The sequence below is a fragment of the Platalea leucorodia genome (assembly GCF_965183815.1).
Source record: "Platalea leucorodia genome assembly, chromosome: 2".
Classification (NCBI taxonomy): domain Eukaryota; kingdom Metazoa; phylum Chordata; class Aves; order Pelecaniformes; family Threskiornithidae; genus Platalea; species Platalea leucorodia.
The window spans coordinates 23,297,818-23,315,077 of record NC_138824.1 but is presented as its reverse complement, the minus strand read 5'-3'; the positions used below and the strand labels follow the sequence as shown (position 1 = coordinate 23,315,077).

The window sequence follows — 17,260 nt, the reverse complement described above, 5'->3', positions numbered from 1 at the left end:
TGCAGAGTACGCAAGGTTTCTGCAGAACTGCATTTTGTATCAAATCGACTCTGCAGAAAGTGTGCTTTGCTCTTCCCTCTTTAGTTTTCTTTTTTTTAATTGATAGCCTTGAAAACATGAGTTGAATATAAGTAGATACAGTAATTCTTAATGTCACTCTGTAATCCACAAATGATTTGTAGAGGGCTAAGTTTCTCCATGATCTCAGTAGATTGTTGACGTGGAAAATTAAAGTCACCTCAATTTTAAAAAGTACTTAACTTCTCAGAAGGCAATTAAAATCACATTTTACATGGGAATACTATTTATTAAAGCACTACTAATCTTTTCGGCAAAGAAATGTGACTATACAGATCTCCAAAATGTCTCCAACTTTATCTTCATCAAAACAATTTGCTAGAAAAATGTTTATAGTATTAATGATTTGTGTATATATATAGAAAAAATAAAAAATTGCACTTTTTTTTCAGCAATAAATTTGTCTGAGAATGCAATCGTAGCAGTCATTCACTGCCAAGATCTTGCCACGTAAATCATGCATAATTCCTTGAAGTGCAGGAGGCGTTGTTTGAACATTTCTATCAATCACTGAAGGTAACACAATGTCTTTGCCCTTTGACCAGTGCTGGTGGGATCTCTCAGAAGTCTCCTAATGTTCCGAATTTTGAACTTCATTACATGTCTTCTTTTTTCCATGCCCTGACACCCAAGCAACATACCACCTTCAAAGATCAGTAATCTGTTTGGTTTTTAAGATTTTTTGATTGGAAGCTTAGCAAGTGCTTCCTGAAAGCCTGACCTCTACAATGAATACACGCGCTCCTTCAATTCTTCACACACTGAGGGTGTCAGTAAACAAACAATACAAACTGCAAAGCTGCAGCCACCACACGCCTGTGACTGTCGTGAAGTCTGTTCACCGGCGTGTCACTCAAATTTGGGCCAACGTGAATATTGGTGATAGGGGAGAGAGGAGGCCAGTTTGCCGTGTATTCTGTTATTTGCAAATGCTTGGCTTCGAAGGATAAGCATCACCTGGCTAAGTCTGATCCTAGAAGTTCAATCACATCTATTGCTTTTAGCTCCGCTTGCGGGGGGGACTGGGAACAAGGGAGGGCCAAGCCTGTTCCAGTGCACCTGCGTGAGGGGCATGTGTTACCTGTTGGCACTAGAAGATACTCATGAGAAGGCTTCAAACTGTTGGACAAAGATAATCAGGTGCTTAGAGGTGCCCAGATCCTGCTGCAGCCTTGCCTCCAGCATTGGCGAGGCCACGACTTTGCTGGAGCCACGTGGCTCTGCCAACCCAAGCCCAAACTTAAACACAGTTACTGGAGGTAGGAAGGACAGAAGTGGAGCAGCTCTCCAGAGCGCAGAGCTGGAGCTCTGCTCTTCAGCACTGGGAAGGCTGTCCTAGCTAAAATGAGCTTTGCCCACCAACCGGGCCTGTACTCAGACACTTGTGTTCATGGCTGGTTGACAGCTGGCTGAACATGAGCCAACAGTGTGCTCAGGTGGCCAAGAGGGCCAACGGCATCCTGGCTTGTATCAGGAATAGTGTGGCCAGCAGGACCAGGGAGGTGATAGTGCCCCTGTACTCAGCATTGGTGAGGCCACACCTCGAATATTGTGCTGAAGCATGCCCAAAGAAGGGCAACGAAGCTGGTGAAGGGTCTGGAGCACAAGTCTTATGAGGAGAGGCTGAGGGAGCTGGGGTTGTTTAGTTTGGAGAAGAGGAGGCTGAGGGGAGACCTTATCGCTCTCTACAACTACCTGAAAGGAGGTTGTAGCGAGGTGGGGGTCGGTCCCTTCTCCCAAGTAACAAGCAATAGGACAAGAGGAAATGGCCTCAAGTTGCGCCAGGGCATATTTAGGTCGGATATTAGGAAAATCTTCTTCACTGAAAGAGTAGTCAGGCACTGGACCAGGCTGCCCAGGGAAGTGGTTGAGTCTCCATCCCTGGAGGTATTTAAAAGACGGGTAGACATGGTGCTTGAGGACATGGTTTAGTGGTGGACTTGGCAGTGATAGGTTAACGGTTGGACTCGATGATCCTAAGGGTCTTTTCCAACCTTAACAATTCTATGATTCTATGAGCAACATGCTCTTCAGCACAGATGGACCTAGCAAGAGACCTAATGGGGCTCTGGACAATATCTTTCTGTGGAAGAACAGAAAGTTCCTACAGGCTTAAAATCCCTCTTCACCACATCCAGATAAATGTTAACAGCTGGCTGACCTGAACAGCCCCTCTCCTCTAGCAGCCCATTTGCATGTAACCCTCACATGATCATTTTTGCTTTACCTTGTGACAAACAAAATACTGTCACAGGATGAATCAGACTTTGGACCTGGATAGGCTGAGGAGAAGGACAATACTCTCTACAGTTGATCTCAGGCCAGAGTCACACTTTTTTTGAATCACTGTCTGTCTGTGTCTGTGTGTCTCTGTCAGCAGGCCTATATGCCAGACCAAACAAGCTCACCATCTGAAGTAAAAGATCAAGGCCACTGAGCTTGTACATTGGGTTGATCCTATGCTGAGACACATGACAGGCCAGTGTTATCCCTAAATTTGGGACTGAATGACATGTCACATGCCAGTGAAACAAATTAAAGCGTTATTGGAGATCATATGACCCATGTTACAGTTAATCTGGCTTCAAATCAGTTTACGAAGTAACTGAATATTCATGAAGCTATTAAACTGCACTTCTTGTTTTAAGAGAAAAGCTACATCAGGGAACCTTTGAAGTTTTGATGTGCTTGTAACAAACAGGACTTTTTGCAATATTTGTAATTGAAAAGCAGTACGGAAGAATGAAAGGAGGTCCTTTGGGCTTCTCCCCAACTATGTCATCTCTCCTTGTTGTACCACACCTGTAAGGAGGCCAGAATCATCTCAGTGTCTTAAGATGACAGTGCACCAACAAGAACGAAGAGAGCAGGGGTACTGTGGTGTCTGCCCCAAAGCACCCTGCCTCAAAGCAGAGAGAAACCAGCCTCCATAACCCAACCAGCAGCCACCATCAGTGAGCAGACACAGCTTCTGTAGTTTGTACAAGAAAACACACCCTGAAGTTTTACAGCTCCAATGCCAGGGCGTGCTCCCTCCGTTGTGTACGTCATGGCGGGCAGAGGCCATATCTAAACAGCAGAACCGCGGATCTGCACCAGCACGACCTCTCTTGTAGAGCCAAAGCACGAGCTGCAGCAGCTGCGCCGACACGGACGCGGCCCACCGCACCTTTCCCCGACACGGCACCAGCTGTGTCAGACTCGGGGCGAATGGGATGTATTAACTGGAGACCAGCCATTAGCTAACGAACGTTGCTTTTACCCCTTGGCTGCCAAGCCAAGGGAGCGTGTGGAAGGGGAGCAGCTACAATAAAACCTCTCAATCAGTTCAGTTGGGAGCGGACAACACGGCAGCACGGAGCAGAGACCACGGCAGCGCGCGGAGGACCTCGGCCGGCGCGGCGCCGTCACCCCCGGCAGCCTGACCCCGCGGGACCCAGCTCAGCACCGGCTCCACCAGCCCGGCGTTAAACGAGGCCTCGTTTCGTAACCGGCGAAAACAAACTCCCTGGCCCGGTAAACACTGAGCGACAGCAACGCTTGGCACGCCGCTGCTCGGGGCTGAGACCACGAAGCTGCTGACTCGCCGTGATTCCCAGCCGCAACCCCAGGCGTCCCCTGCCGTGGGTGCCGACACCGCGGGGGTCCCTTCTCCTCCCCGCGGCGGAGGGCTGCCCCCGGGCCGCGGAGGCGGCCACGCTCCCTCCCCGGGGCGGCTCGGCCGGCAGCGCCAGGCCGCGGGGCGGGGGGCGGCTGAGCGGACACCGAGCAGCCGCCGCCGGCAGCGGGGCGAGATGGCGGCGCCCAGCTTCCTCCGCTCGGCCGCCGCGGCCCGGGGCGGGGCGGGGCGGCGCGGCGGGGGACGCTCCTCCGCTGAGGGCCGCGGCTGTCCGCCGCGTCCCGCCTCCGCCGTCACGCACCGCCGGGCACTGCGTGACCTCGGGCCGGTGTGGGGCGGAGGAGAGCGGGCGGCGGGCGGCGGCACCTCGGGCCCGGCCCAGGCGGGTGGCGGCGGCGGGGGCAGGGCCGGGGCCGGCGGGCAGGTCCGCTGGGGGCGGGCGGGCTGACGGGGGTCGGGTAGGGGCTGCCGCAGCCGAGGCGGAGCGCGGTGGCGGGTCGGGTGTTTGCCTCTCACGTCGTGAGTAATTGCGTTGCGTTTTCTGGTGCACAGGATTAAAAGCCGAACCCAGAAATGAGGAAGGTTCTGTGCGTGGAGCCCGTCATTTTCATCTACACCTTTGCGTCTTCCTTGACAAGCCCGCTGGTGCAGCAGTTCATCTACCGGCGGCTGTGGGAGGAGGAGTACAACTCCACTTTCATCAGCAATAGCAGTGCCACTTACTGTGAACAGAATAAAAGTAGCCCGACTTATATCAAGCAGAAGGTAAGAGGGGAGAAAACAATACAGTTGTAAATAAACCCGCAGCCATTAAGTGCTGCCTCCACATAGCCTTTTCTCTAACTTTACTTAACCTCCTATATATAGAAAAGCGCTAGTTTTGTAAACTGCTGTCACTTCCCTGTCTCATTGCTCTTGTGTTGCGCTGTAGGTAGTTGTGGTGCTTTAAATACAAAGATTTGTCTCCAGGAAGATGCTGAGGTAAATTCCGTGTTTTAACAGGAGCTGAAAATCATCCTAGAGGATTTGGCCCAAATTGGCATTGGGCTGACCTTAAAACGGGTGCGCTGAAGGCTCCTCCTTCCAGCAGGAGTTGTGCATGTGTTTATGAGCCATCAGTTGTCTTTGTGACTTCCAGTGTTCTCTGTAACTATGTAAACTTTAGCAAATGTCCTCTGATTTTCAGGAATACGATCTAGCTTGGAATACATTTATTTCAGAGGAATTACAAGTATGAAGAAGGGGGGGGGGTTTAAAAAAAATTTTTGTGTTTGTTTTTAAAATGTGAAAAATTATTTAATTGATCCTTGCACAATCAAACATAATTGATTTACCATTCATAGCAGTGCTAGTCTGCCTTGTTGAAATATAAAGATGGCAAGATGACAGCATCTCATGGTCGATTACATTTTTAGCATTTTTTCATAGTTCAGCATGCTGGATAGCTAGTTGTTGATTAGAACCTCTTCCCTTGCGCTTCCAGTGCAGTTTTAATGCTATGCGTAAGCAGAACTAACTGTGGGCTGCCAGCAGAAGAGATGATCATACTCCGTTTTCCTTTCCCCTCTACCCCGCCGTTGTTCCCCGCCATGTGTTGTATCTTGCAATTCCACAGTTACAGGCTATGGTTTGGATTTGATATGGGCACTGATTCAACAGAAAGCTCATCTCTTTTTTTGAGTTTGTTGGGTTTTGAGTGTTGTTTTCTGAAGCAGTGCACTGCTCTGACAGACTCTGGCCACACAATTGCTGTATTTAACATGGGCATGGCAGAGGGAACACATTTGCAGAAGAGGTACAATAGAACCATCCTTGGCAACAACAACTGTTAGATTGGATTAAGTGGAACATGAAACCACTGTAGAGTCAGAGAAGTAGATGACTTGGACTGTAAATTACACAGAAGACGGAGTTATGGAAACAGTCAGCTGGCATTCCCCTATGCTGCTGAAAGGGCGGCACCTGAAAATTTTCGCTCACATCCCAGATTTGAATCTCTGATGTGCTGTGTATGCACAAGACTGAACACCAGAGCTTAGCAGCTTCATTTGTCATATATAAAATAATTTTTTTAATGGTACATGCTTCCATTGAAGAGGATCAAAGGAATAATTCGGGATTTTTAGTGTGGAGTAGGTTCTTCCTCATGTGACGGAAGCCGGTCTTAGAAAGAATGTGAAAGTAAAAAGGTCAATAGAACTGAAGTCCAGTGTGCTTTCTGGGCTGACCCATCAGCTGAGGAAGGTAATGTATGCCACCCTTTGGAATTAATTTGGAGATAATAACCAATTATTGTCTGAGTAATGCTTGTATGTTACTCCCCCAAAGTGTTTTCTTTAGTATTAGCTCCCTGGTTGGTGCTGTGTGGGGGCATTTTGTCATATGGTGTCATGTGTCAATAGAAGGAGCAACTCTAAGAAAACCATACGTGGTACATACACTTCTAATCGCAGAGCCCATCAAGAAACCTACATTTCACAAACATTTCTGCATTTTGCATTTGCGAGAAACCCCCCAAATTCAACCTGATATTCAAACTGCGATCACCTATGCTCAGGATACAAGACTTCATATTTCTTTTTGCAAGACACTGAAGCAGAGTCCTTAATTTCAGCTGAAGTTTAGATAGCATCTCTGATTGATGTGGTGGTGAATTCACACATTACAGGTTTTTTGGCATAAAGGATACAAAGTATAATTAACTTTATATTTGAGAACATATCAAGACCATAGTTGAATAATGGCCAATAGAACTTCTTTGTTTCCCTTTCCTGCCAAATTTCCATTCCCTCCATTTGAATGATTGCCAGCAGGGTATGAGCTTTTGAGCAATCATGCTCTTGTCTTGACATCTCACCTGCATTTTGATACCACACTTTTTGCCATAGTATAAGAATGTAAAATGCCCAAAACACCCATTAATTTCAGTGGAACATGGTCTCTGTGCTGAGTAATAATCCTGTGTATGGGGAAAAGAGTAGATCCAGTAATGCAGTTCCAAGCCCTTTGCTGAGCATATGTGAAGTGGGTGCTCTGGATTTTCTATGACCATCCTAACTGACTTATATTTACAGATGCTGTAAATTTTGCTGTCAGGAGTGTTCCCAACAGGCCCTGTTTGGCATTAACTTTTAGAGGAACACCTCCCTTAATAGTTAATTTAGTGTAAGTAAGCCCTTTCTTTCTGAGAACGGAGAAGCTTTTTACTAATCTCATCTATTTCAAAGCAAAATATAAAAGGAAATTGAAGACAAAAATCACTTGGAGCCTGCAAAAAAGTAGAATATAGTTCAAAATGGATAGTCTTTGCAGCATTTAGATTAATTATTTCTTACAATTAGAAGGAAATTAGTCATTTTATAATAAAATGAGTTCAAAGGTGATTTGAATACAAGCTGAAGCATTCCAATCACTGGCTTGGATAATCCTTTTTTTTTAGCTCAGAAAGAGCTATATTATTAATCATTAAACATTATTTATTGTCCACTTTATTTATTATCCAAACCATGCATTTTCCTTTGCTACTCAGTAATATTTTTTAATTTTATGAGCCTGTCAGTTTATCATGTCCTGTACATTGTTCAGCATCAGGCACTACACTTCTCTCTTAATTTAATCCTTACATAAGTGAATTGCTTCTTCATTTTCATTCTTTTAATTTTGAAATCTGTGATTTTAAGAACTATTTTTAATTTTTAAGAACTATTTTTAAATTTTAAGAACTATTTCTTAATGGGCATTTTTTCAGAGTAGAGTGAATTTACAGGTTAAAAAACTAGACCTTTCTCTCCAAATTTGTGTAGTTCCATTGATTTTAATAGAGTTACATGATTTTAAAGCAGCTTTGGGTTTGACCTGTCATTTTCTATATTCCTTTCCATTGACTTTATAAAAACGTGAAGTGGGCGGTTGAGTGCTTTACACTCTAAATGGAGTTTTTCTGTACTTTTATCTTTCAGTCTTGTTGTCAGTAGACAAGTCATTTATGTCTGCAAGGTTCTGGTCATTTGCGGTATCTGGATGTGTAGCCACGTTCTTTATGTTGCACATCTACTTCCAAAACAATGAAACCCAAGTCTTTGTTGTTTTATTCTTCCAGTTCAACACTTCCTTATGGTTTGGCAATAATATTTGTATTGTATGGTTAATGTGGGTTGAGGTGGTATATAATAACATCTAGTTTTATTTCTAATGTATTGGCATTTCTTTGACACTCATGTCTCTGAACCTGATGATCCTAGTAAAGAAGCAATGCCTGCAACTACATAGAGTTCTCTTTGTCAGCAGGGGAGGAGCTAAAGATCAGAATATCATTTTCCATCTCAGTTTGTTCAGTCTTCATGGTTTTGACCCTTCCAGGGTGACTACAGTGCCAGCCAGTGGACAGGACATCATGAATCCTAAGGTAGTGAGACACCATAAGGGAAGAGAGTGAAAGACTCCAGAGTGCTGGGGATCTTGAGGGCTTTCCTTGAGGGCTTCAGGATCAGTTGGATTTTCCTCTTGCAATAAAACCTGGTATCCTGTAAACAAAAAAAGAGATTGAACTGGAAACTAATGGTCTTTGCCTTTAAATACAAATATGAATTTATAAAGCATTCAGCAGCTTTTAAAATTGTCCAAAGTATGTTCCTGGAAATCCTAGGTTTTTTTCGTCTTTTGGATGCTACTCAGTGGGGATTGTTAGCTACAGAGGAGACGCCTGAAACGTAGAATATAGATGGCTTGAATACAGGCCAAGAATGGCTTGGGAAGACTTACATGGCTGTACCTGCTATGGATTGAAGAGTGCAGCCCCTGCCCAAATCAGTGTGATACCTCAGAAAACCTGAGGAAAACCTTCAGAGTGACTTTACTCTCTGCATCTGAAAGTTTATCTTATAGCGTATAAAGGGGTTGTGCTGCTCTTCTGTCTGATCAGGTGGTTGTCTTTGAAAGGGCTGCTGTGGCTGCTGGCTGTCTAGCCTGCATCGATGCATTAAAAGCAAGACCTGAATTAGCTTGCTGAACATTGTTTAGCAGCTGGCTTCCTAAGGAGATAGTCTTTTTTTTTTTTTAATTGACTTTTCTTTAGTTCTTTTTTCTACAGCCATTCACATTCGGTTAACTGTTTGTTTTTCATCTACATTTGATTTTTGTACTTCTGTTAAAAAGAACTCAGAAATTTTTCCCATAATGGGTATTTACAGCTTATTGTCATAGTGTTAGCTGCTCTTCCTTATGTCAATACCTGCTGTAGCATATCTATAGAGAGATCACTGATTTGGACAGTTTCTGAACTCAGAGCTTTCCAGTGTTTTAAAAATTAGTTAATTCACATATCTGTGAGTTGGTATAATTTTTAATGTGGTGTTTCACATTTGTGGTGGTTGTTGTTGTTGTTATTAACATTGTACACTGGGATGTCAGAGCGAATCCTGATCTGTTTACTTGCACAGTCTGCAAGTCAGTGAATTGTTTCTTTGTAACCCTCTCAGTAGGATTATTTAGGAAGAAAAATGGATCTCCTGTGATTGGGGAGCATGGGATGTGTTCCTCAGTCAAAGACTGTTTTACTACTGATTTCTGAGAGATGAAAATAGGCCCGGTGTCCTTTTGGCATACCCTGTACTGAAGGAGGTCCTTACAGTATAAGCACCAGCTCTTCTAAATGCATGTTCAAAATAATTGTTCTCTTGTCTCCGTTGAAACTTCTCTGTCAAGAGTACTAGTAAGACTGTATCTTAAGAAATAAGTTCTGGCTTAAAATGTAACAAGGGGTGTTTGAGAAATATTGAAGGTACAGTTACAAAAGCTTGAGTCTTTGAATATGCAATTCCTTTGTATTAACGATTACTGTAATGTAATGCATTCTTATAAACATACAGTAATGTACTGTATTTTATTATAGCATATAATGTCATACAATCTTATAAAATGATAAGGTATGTATTATGTTTTATAATAATGTAATTTATAATCTATAAACATGTACTGTGCTATTCTTTATATTGCATGTTAATCATTATGTAAGTGTAATATTATTATAGGGGTTTTTTACAATGTATTATAGTATTTACAATTATTTTTGTTTTCTCTTTGCAGGAAGTTCAAGAAAAAACCTCTGTTTTTAATACGCAGTTGGACTTAACTGGGGCCGTTCCCAGCCTTATAGTTGCCTTTGTCATTGTAGCTAATGGGGATCGCCAGGGACGCAAAAGGTCTTTAGTTTTACCATCAATGGGAGCTTTGATTGCTGATATTTGCCTCACTGTAATATCATATTTTTCCTTGTCACTCTCTATCCTATTTGCGGTTGCATTTATTACTGGACTGTTTGGAAGCATGGCAACTTTCCTTGGAGGAGGCTTTGCTTTCATAGCAGACGTGTGTCACGATGAGAAGCAGAAGACAATGCGAATAGCTGTGGTGGATTTGATTTTTGGAGTTGTATCTGGATTGGCAGGACTGTTGTCTGGCTACTTTCTAAGAGGAATAGGCTTTACATGGACATTTGTGACAACATGTCTCCTTCATGTCATTAATATTATCTATATTATATTTTTTCTGGAAGATACAGTAGGCATATCTGAATTCCAGCACCAGGCACCAGTATCTTGTAAAGAACTTCTTAGAGAGACATTTTCTGGAGTATACATGCTTTTTAAAACTGCCCCTTACAAAAAGAGAATTTTAATCATTGTGTTGCTTTTTACATTTATGACATACTTGTTTACTATGGTTGGTGGGAGTTCGCTTTTTACGCTGTATGAACTGGATGAGCCACTCTGCTGGAGTGAAGTATACATTGGATATGGAGCAGCTGCGTTCACTTCTGTCTCTCTGACCAGTTTTTTAGGAGTTTACTTGTTTTCTAAATGTCTCAAAGACATTTATATTGTCTTTATTGGGATATTTTCTTACATTGGAGGAATGGTCATGGCTGCCTTTGCCAAAACTACCCTGCTCATGTTTTTAGGTGAGTTCAAAATCAGTTGTTCCATGGTCAACAATACATGTGAAAATGCTGCTATGTTATCTGTACTGAGTGCAGTTGGTAGATATTGGACGTACCATCTTGAAAGGGTCATAGAGAGGTAAAATATACAAGGTTGGGTCAGACTGCTTTAGGATTTAATTAAAAGATGAAGTGTGTGGGGAGTGAATGGAATTACTTGCTTATGATTTGGTTTTAGTGCAATACAGATACATTGGATTTATTAATTTCTCTGTGCTTGGATAATTGTGTCTCAGTGCACTTCCAGTTTGATTTTTTATTGCTTTTTACTATTTGGGGAACTGAGCATTCAAAAGTATGCGACTAATTCATTTGCAATGTATTAGTAAAATCCTGGGGTTTTATTATTCAGTGTCTCATGTCTGATTCATTGCTTTACAGTAAGAGTACCATCTTTGCTCTGCTTTATGCCTATTCCTGTTCTCCGATCCATGCTGTCAAAAGTGGTTCTCACTGGTGAACAGGGTGAGTAGAATTTGTTTTTAAACAATACAATAACAGGGTATTTCAGAACAGAGATGCACCAAGGTTACCTTTAAACAAACAGATATGTATTGGTATTTTAAGACTGCTTTTCTTTAAAGTTCCATATTATATGACCCTATGTCATGGTATTAATGGCTTTTGATTCTGAATTTAATATAAACAACATTGTGTTTAAAAACTACTGCAAGTTTCAACCTTCAAAGGAGATATTACTCTAAAAATAAAGACCACGGAGAACTTGAAGCTGAGGAATGCTCAAGATTTACACAGATGTGATTTCACAAGTACTTCCACATTCACAAGATTTTGACGTGCTGAGAAAGATACACTTTTGTTATTTGTCAGTGTCACACTTAGTAAGTTAGAAAGGTAAGCAGTAGGTGGTCAACCTTCAAAGCACTTGAAAACAATTAAAGACTTGCATCCTGAGCTATGTGCCCGGCTTCACGGGTGGCTGTGGCTACTTAAACATGTCCCAAAAGATATAACATATTACTTCCCAAAGTGCTTTCCATATGGAACACAGAAAAAAGCATGTCAGGCCTCAAAATGTGGCTCTAGTATCCCATATTTTGCGGTAACCAGATTTTAGGGAGCATATACTTTCTAGAAGCATTCGCCTGAGTTGTTTGGTTTTATTTTTTAGAAGATGTATCTTTATACACTGAAACAAAGATCTCTTTGTACTGATCTATGCTAATGTACACCTCTGTTTTTGCAGTTTCTTGGCATTCTTCAGGGCTTTGACTACTTGAGTAGTTTGATGCAGGAATCAGATTGCCTCTTGTCATCCTTTTCTGCTTACCTGTTGTGATTTTGTTTATGGTCCCATGAATATGAATACAGCTTGGGAAAATGTGCCCAACAAGACCCTGATGGGACAGACTGCCACCCCAATGGGTAGTTCAGTGCAAAAAAGATGCTTCTTTCCTTCCAAAAATGAGAAAATGGTTATGTGCTGAACCAGCAGTCTTTGTTGGATCAGAGCCTTTTCAGTATGTAAAGGTGAAGATTAGAGAAGGAAGAAACAAGAAAGGGAAGAGTGAGAATCAAGAGGAGAATTGGAAGGGGCAAAGGATGGTTAGTGAGGATGAGCAGTTTGAACTTCACGTGATAAGCAGATTCAAGAAAGTAGGTATGGTGACAGAATACTAGCAAAGAAAAACGGTTTCCATCAGCAAAATGGTTTTTTTTGGGTTTTGGTGGGGTTTTTTATGTAAAAAACAAGCCTTTTGTAGGAGTCCCCACAGAAGACAGTTTCATAGCAGACTTATGATACTCGGGTGCTTGTTACTTGCATATTTGCTAAAATACTGTAGGTAGATAGATCTTTCAAAACAAGTTTAAAAACTTTAGTACTTTGAAGGGGTTTTGGTTTGATTTTGTTTGTAATCCATCCATTTGTTTTTGGCAGGTGCTGTGTTTGCTTGCATTGCCTGTTTAGAAGTTGTGACCGGCACTATTTCGCTTTCAGTTTTTAATATTCTCTATGCAGCTACTGTTGCATGGTTTTCAGGTTTTAGCTTCCTCTTATCGGCAGGCCTTTGTCTAATTCCGCTGGCTGTCCTGTGGTAAGTACAGATCAGGAGGGTGCTTCTGACTGCTTTTGCCAGTAATTTCTGTTTTGACGTGAGTTGAAGCTGAAACGGTTTAGTGCAGTAGTTCTCAAACTTCAGTGTTTTCTAGTGTGCTCTAGTAGCTCTAGTTTCATGCTTTTTCTGTCTTCAACACCTACTCCCCTACACCTTTGCTGGAGATTTCCCATCATCAGTCCCATTCTGGCCCTGATCCAGCTACCTCCCCTCAGCTCCATGCTGTGAACTTGTCACCCAATTCCCTCAAACTGAAATCTACCCTGAATGTACTACTAGTGGGATACACCATACCCTGGACTGCATGTGTGCGCCTTCCCTTGGTTTGGGACCTTTACAGGTGCCCCTGAGGAAAGCCTTTCACACAGAACAAAAGTAACAGAAAGCATGAGCTTAGTTTTGCAGTCTGAGCTCTTCTAGATGCTAATGAGGGTTGTAAACATGACCAATCACACAGTGAGTTTAATGGAAAGTTATCTGTCCTGGTCCTTGGTCACGGGTACCTTGTGACCCAGTGCCATCAAAATCTGTAAAAGGTCTGCACTAACTTTAAGGCCCATATGAATAAACCTCTAGACATTTTTAAAAAATATGCCTCTATAGTATTTGCACCTAATCATATCTAGTGAATATCTAGTAATACTGACAGCGAAAGATCATTATTCATGAGTATTCACAAAAGATAATTTCATTGTGTGTTCTTTCCAATATAAATTAGTCTTTTTAGAGTGTTGGAACATAGATCTAAATGACAGAAGGATTCACTTTTCATTAAATAGATTTATATTCAGGGGAGGAAAAAAGCTGTGAAGAGGGTGGTACTCTTGCTGGAGACTTGTATCTTTTTTCCTAATGCTTAGGCTTTACCTCAGTCACCTTTTATCTCTACATCAGCTGCATTTTAAGTTTTAAATAGGCAGTGGTAATGCTATAGATTTAGAACATTTCACATCATCTCAAGTCTGTGCCTGCCTGACTACAGCGTTTTACACAGTCTATTCAGAGAAGCTGCACTAAGGGTAACTCAAGACTAAGGAAGTGATGGGTCTCAGACCTGAGGGAATTGAAGCAAAGGGGTCTTGTGTGTGTTTGTGTGTGAAGAATACTTTTCAGTAAAGTAATAAAAAAGTGAAGAATTCAGTTATATGAACAAAAGCCTGGTAAATACTTCTGGTTTATTAAATATTAGTTTTAGTTTAGCTCAGTGCTGTATGAGAAAGTTTCTGTTAAGAAAGCACTCTCTTCTGTGCAAAAGGCAACAGATACTTACCATCAATTAGTCCACCCTGCAATCAGGACTGTAGTCCATCATCACCATAAATTTTTGAAAGTTATTGTTCTTTCCCTTCTGTCATGAGTGTCTCAGACATTGCACCCTTTGAATAACCTTTCTCCAAAACCTTTCTTTTCAGAGTGTCATGCAATGTTACTATTATTTGAGAGCAGAAAAGGTAGTTGTTCCAGTCTGTAATAAATCAGGTGTAGCAGTTAAGTACTTACCAAAGACAGCAGTAATGATATTGTCTAACTTGTGTAATAAGGGCAAGTGTCGTCATTGCTTTTGTTTACTAAGATACCTCGACAGCTTTGTGCTACAGAAGATTTCTGTAACAGAGCTATCAGATATGTTTGTTGGTGCTGAATCAGCATGCTATACTTTACTTAACTATCTCAGCTAAAGATATCTGTCTTATCTGTGTCTTACAGCTGGCTTCTGTGCACAAGCTGGAATGGGGAGGACTTGGCTCTGCTTGTACCTGAAGAAGTATCCAGCATAGAGAGCATTGATAGTTGAACAAAAGATTCGTCTACTGGGTTTTCTAACCTGACATGCAGTGGCAGAGACCATTATGTCATACAGAGACCATAGAGATAACACAACAGTTGCAGATGCAATCTCTAAGTGGCCCTGCAGCAATGAGCACTAAATTGGTAGCACTCTTTATCCAGTCTCTTTTTAGCACTTGAATAAAGCTAGCTCTTACACTTAACTAGCAAATAGGCTGGCAATGGAGATTTTAATGCTGCTTTCAGCATGAAGAAAAAATAAGGTAGGATGATACTCTTTTTCCACTTACCCTTTGTCAAGTTTGAGAATGTCAGCTGTGGATTGTGATACATCTTGTATCATTCTAAGTGAGGTGACAGAGATTAAGCTTATCAACTCAGAGGGTGCTGGCAATTCTGCTGAAGCCAGTGGAGCTCATGCCAGCTGAGGATGTGGTCCACTGTGTACATCTTAAAAAGCCTGTCTTAATGGTGAAGCCCCCAAACTTGTCTAAAATTACTAAACTAAAAGATACTTTTGTCGGAAAGCAACCAAACTGGAGGCAGTACTTGCTCTGCAGTTAGCAGAGAATGTCTGTGCAAGTTGAATGCGTGATGTGTGGACCTTGCCTTTGACTTAGTTCTTAAAATGGATTTTCACACAGAACTGTCATACTTAGAAAATTTCCAGCTTGCAGAGCGTGAAGTTAGGCCTATGCCTACATTTTGCACAGGCCATATTGCACATACATTTTTATCGTTTTCCATGTATTAGGGACTGCATACAGACACCTCTATTTTTTGTCCCATAGATATTTCTTGTTTTCTAGCGAAGTTGGCTGTACTTTGCTTAAATGTTTCTTCTAGTGAAAGGCTGTAATAGCGTTTCTTTTCAGTGGATTTTTGATTATTTTTTTAACAACCCTGAAATGAGGTGCCCAAATCTGAATCATGCATCTAATCATCTTGCAGTGAATGCAGCATAATTTATGAGCACTTGAACAGCATTTCTCATCTTCAAAGCACTTTACAAATGCTATTAAGACCCTCCTTCCATAACAGATATTATCCTCCCTGTTGCAGAGAGAGAGAAATCAACAGAGAGAACAAGTGACTTGCCCAGGGCCACAGCGCAGATTGGTGAGACTGCCAAACTTAGGAATCAGTTTCTGCATTGACTCTTCACCTTTTTGCTTGAGATCTTTAAGTAGAAATTATCCAGAGTATTAGCTTCGGGAACGCACAACATAGCAGAAATGGAAATATAACACCATGTTGAGGATCACTCCCATGTGTTTTTTTCGGAGAGAGTTTGACAGCCAATCCTCTTCCCATCCCTGAGAGTACAGGTAGGTTGTATGCGACTCTCTTCCGCCAAAACAGATTAGGTAGAGAAATCAAAATAATGTAAAGTGGTTGACATTCACAGAAGGAAAACTCTAGGAAAGCAACTATGATGTGGGAACTGACTTCACATGCACGCAGCATAGGCTAAAAACGAAGCCGGACATAGCGTATGCTGTATAATCAATGATGGGCTTCCAGCCATTAACATCCATCATATGAACAGAGTACTTCTGCAGAACTTCTCAGTGGTGCTCCACCAAAAAATATTAGTACCACATCATGATGATACTATCGTAGATCCTTTTGCTTGAACGACAGCATTGTTTCCAAGCTACATATTGTGATGACGGAGAAGTTTGGAAGAGGGTTCAAGTAAAGTAAAGGAGAGTTTATACTAGCCAGGAGACCACTACCTACCCGTCACTGGGGAAAACAGTGCTGTTTATCCAGGACAGGGGAATGACTGTTTACACAGCCAATAACTGTAGCCAGCTCTTACACTTCTGTCCTGAACTACCAAGGCTGATGTTGGCAATTAAAGATCATTAGTTTTTGCTAGCTAGTTTAGACACTAGCCAGTAAATAAAACTGCTTAACTCTCCTCCCTTCAGGTGCCCAAGTTGCTGCCAACTTGTTGGAGAAGCGAGGGGAGTTTTACAATAATCAGTGGGTCCAAAACATAATGAGTACTTGTAGAGATTAAGAAAGCACTGATGTAAAGGGTTTCAGCACAAAGATTACATTGTCTTCCTTGCCTCTTCATTATGCAGTTATGTAAGGCTTTGTGAAATTAACTATTTCACACAAAACTGTCTGGAAAAAGTAAAAGAAAATGAAGAAGAGGTGCGTGCCTTCACTTCTTCAATGCACACCCCTGCTAGCACTTGGAAGGTAGCAACAAAGCAAGCCCATCCCGCAGTGGCATTCTGTTGGCCCACATGAGAACATGTACATACGCTTCAGGAATGGCTCTGTTATGGTTTGATTTTGCTGTACAAAGTACTTGCTGTTTGCAAAGTATTTCTGGTAGACACAGCATTTAGGACTGGCTGTAAGTTTAGGTCAAAACACATGAAGGATATGGACTGTGTTTTTTAAAGTGCCTAGCACGGTGCAATTTGAGGAAACCAGGTACTAATGTGCTTCACATTATTAAATCGGACTCTTCCAAGTTTATAGCAGTTGTTCTATTTGTATATAAATGCGAATTATTTTGACAGAAATTAATAATTATTTTTAAACTCTGTGTTGTATCTGTAGTTCTTGCATTGTTTTTTGACAAATGGCCAACAGGATAACTGGTGGGGGAACGGTCATGTAAACAGAAGCAGCAGCGCTGTGGTGTCACCTATTTTTTATGGTAGTAACAAACAA

The 17,260-nt window shown here is 42.0% G+C and overlaps 1 protein-coding gene across 7 annotated transcripts; it reads left to right on the top strand.

The window, feature by feature from the left end:
• The first annotated feature begins 3,132 nt into the window (after nucleotides 1–3,132).
• Nucleotides 3,133–17,139, top strand: SLC46A3 (solute carrier family 46 member 3). 7 transcript variants are annotated; one of them, XM_082304805.1, is made up of 7 exons: nucleotides 3,133–3,594; nucleotides 4,250–4,462; nucleotides 4,700–4,759; nucleotides 9,782–10,655; nucleotides 11,076–11,159; nucleotides 12,595–12,751; nucleotides 14,480–17,139. In XM_082304805.1, the coding sequence occupies exons 2-7, from the start codon at nucleotides 4,271–4,273 to the stop codon at nucleotides 14,565–14,567; spliced, it is 1,455 nt and encodes a 484-aa protein (XP_082160931.1). In that variant the 5' UTR covers nucleotides 3,133–3,594; nucleotides 4,250–4,270; the 3' UTR covers nucleotides 14,568–17,139. The 7 variants fall into 7 exon arrangements, with proteins under 7 accessions (XP_082160931.1, XP_082160930.1, XP_082160933.1 ...); XM_082304804.1 differs by lacking the exon at nucleotides 3,133–3,594 and adding an exon at nucleotides 3,947–4,079; XM_082304802.1 differs by lacking the exon at nucleotides 3,133–3,594 and adding an exon at nucleotides 3,977–4,121.
• The last annotated feature ends 121 nt before the right edge of the window (nucleotides 17,140–17,260 follow it).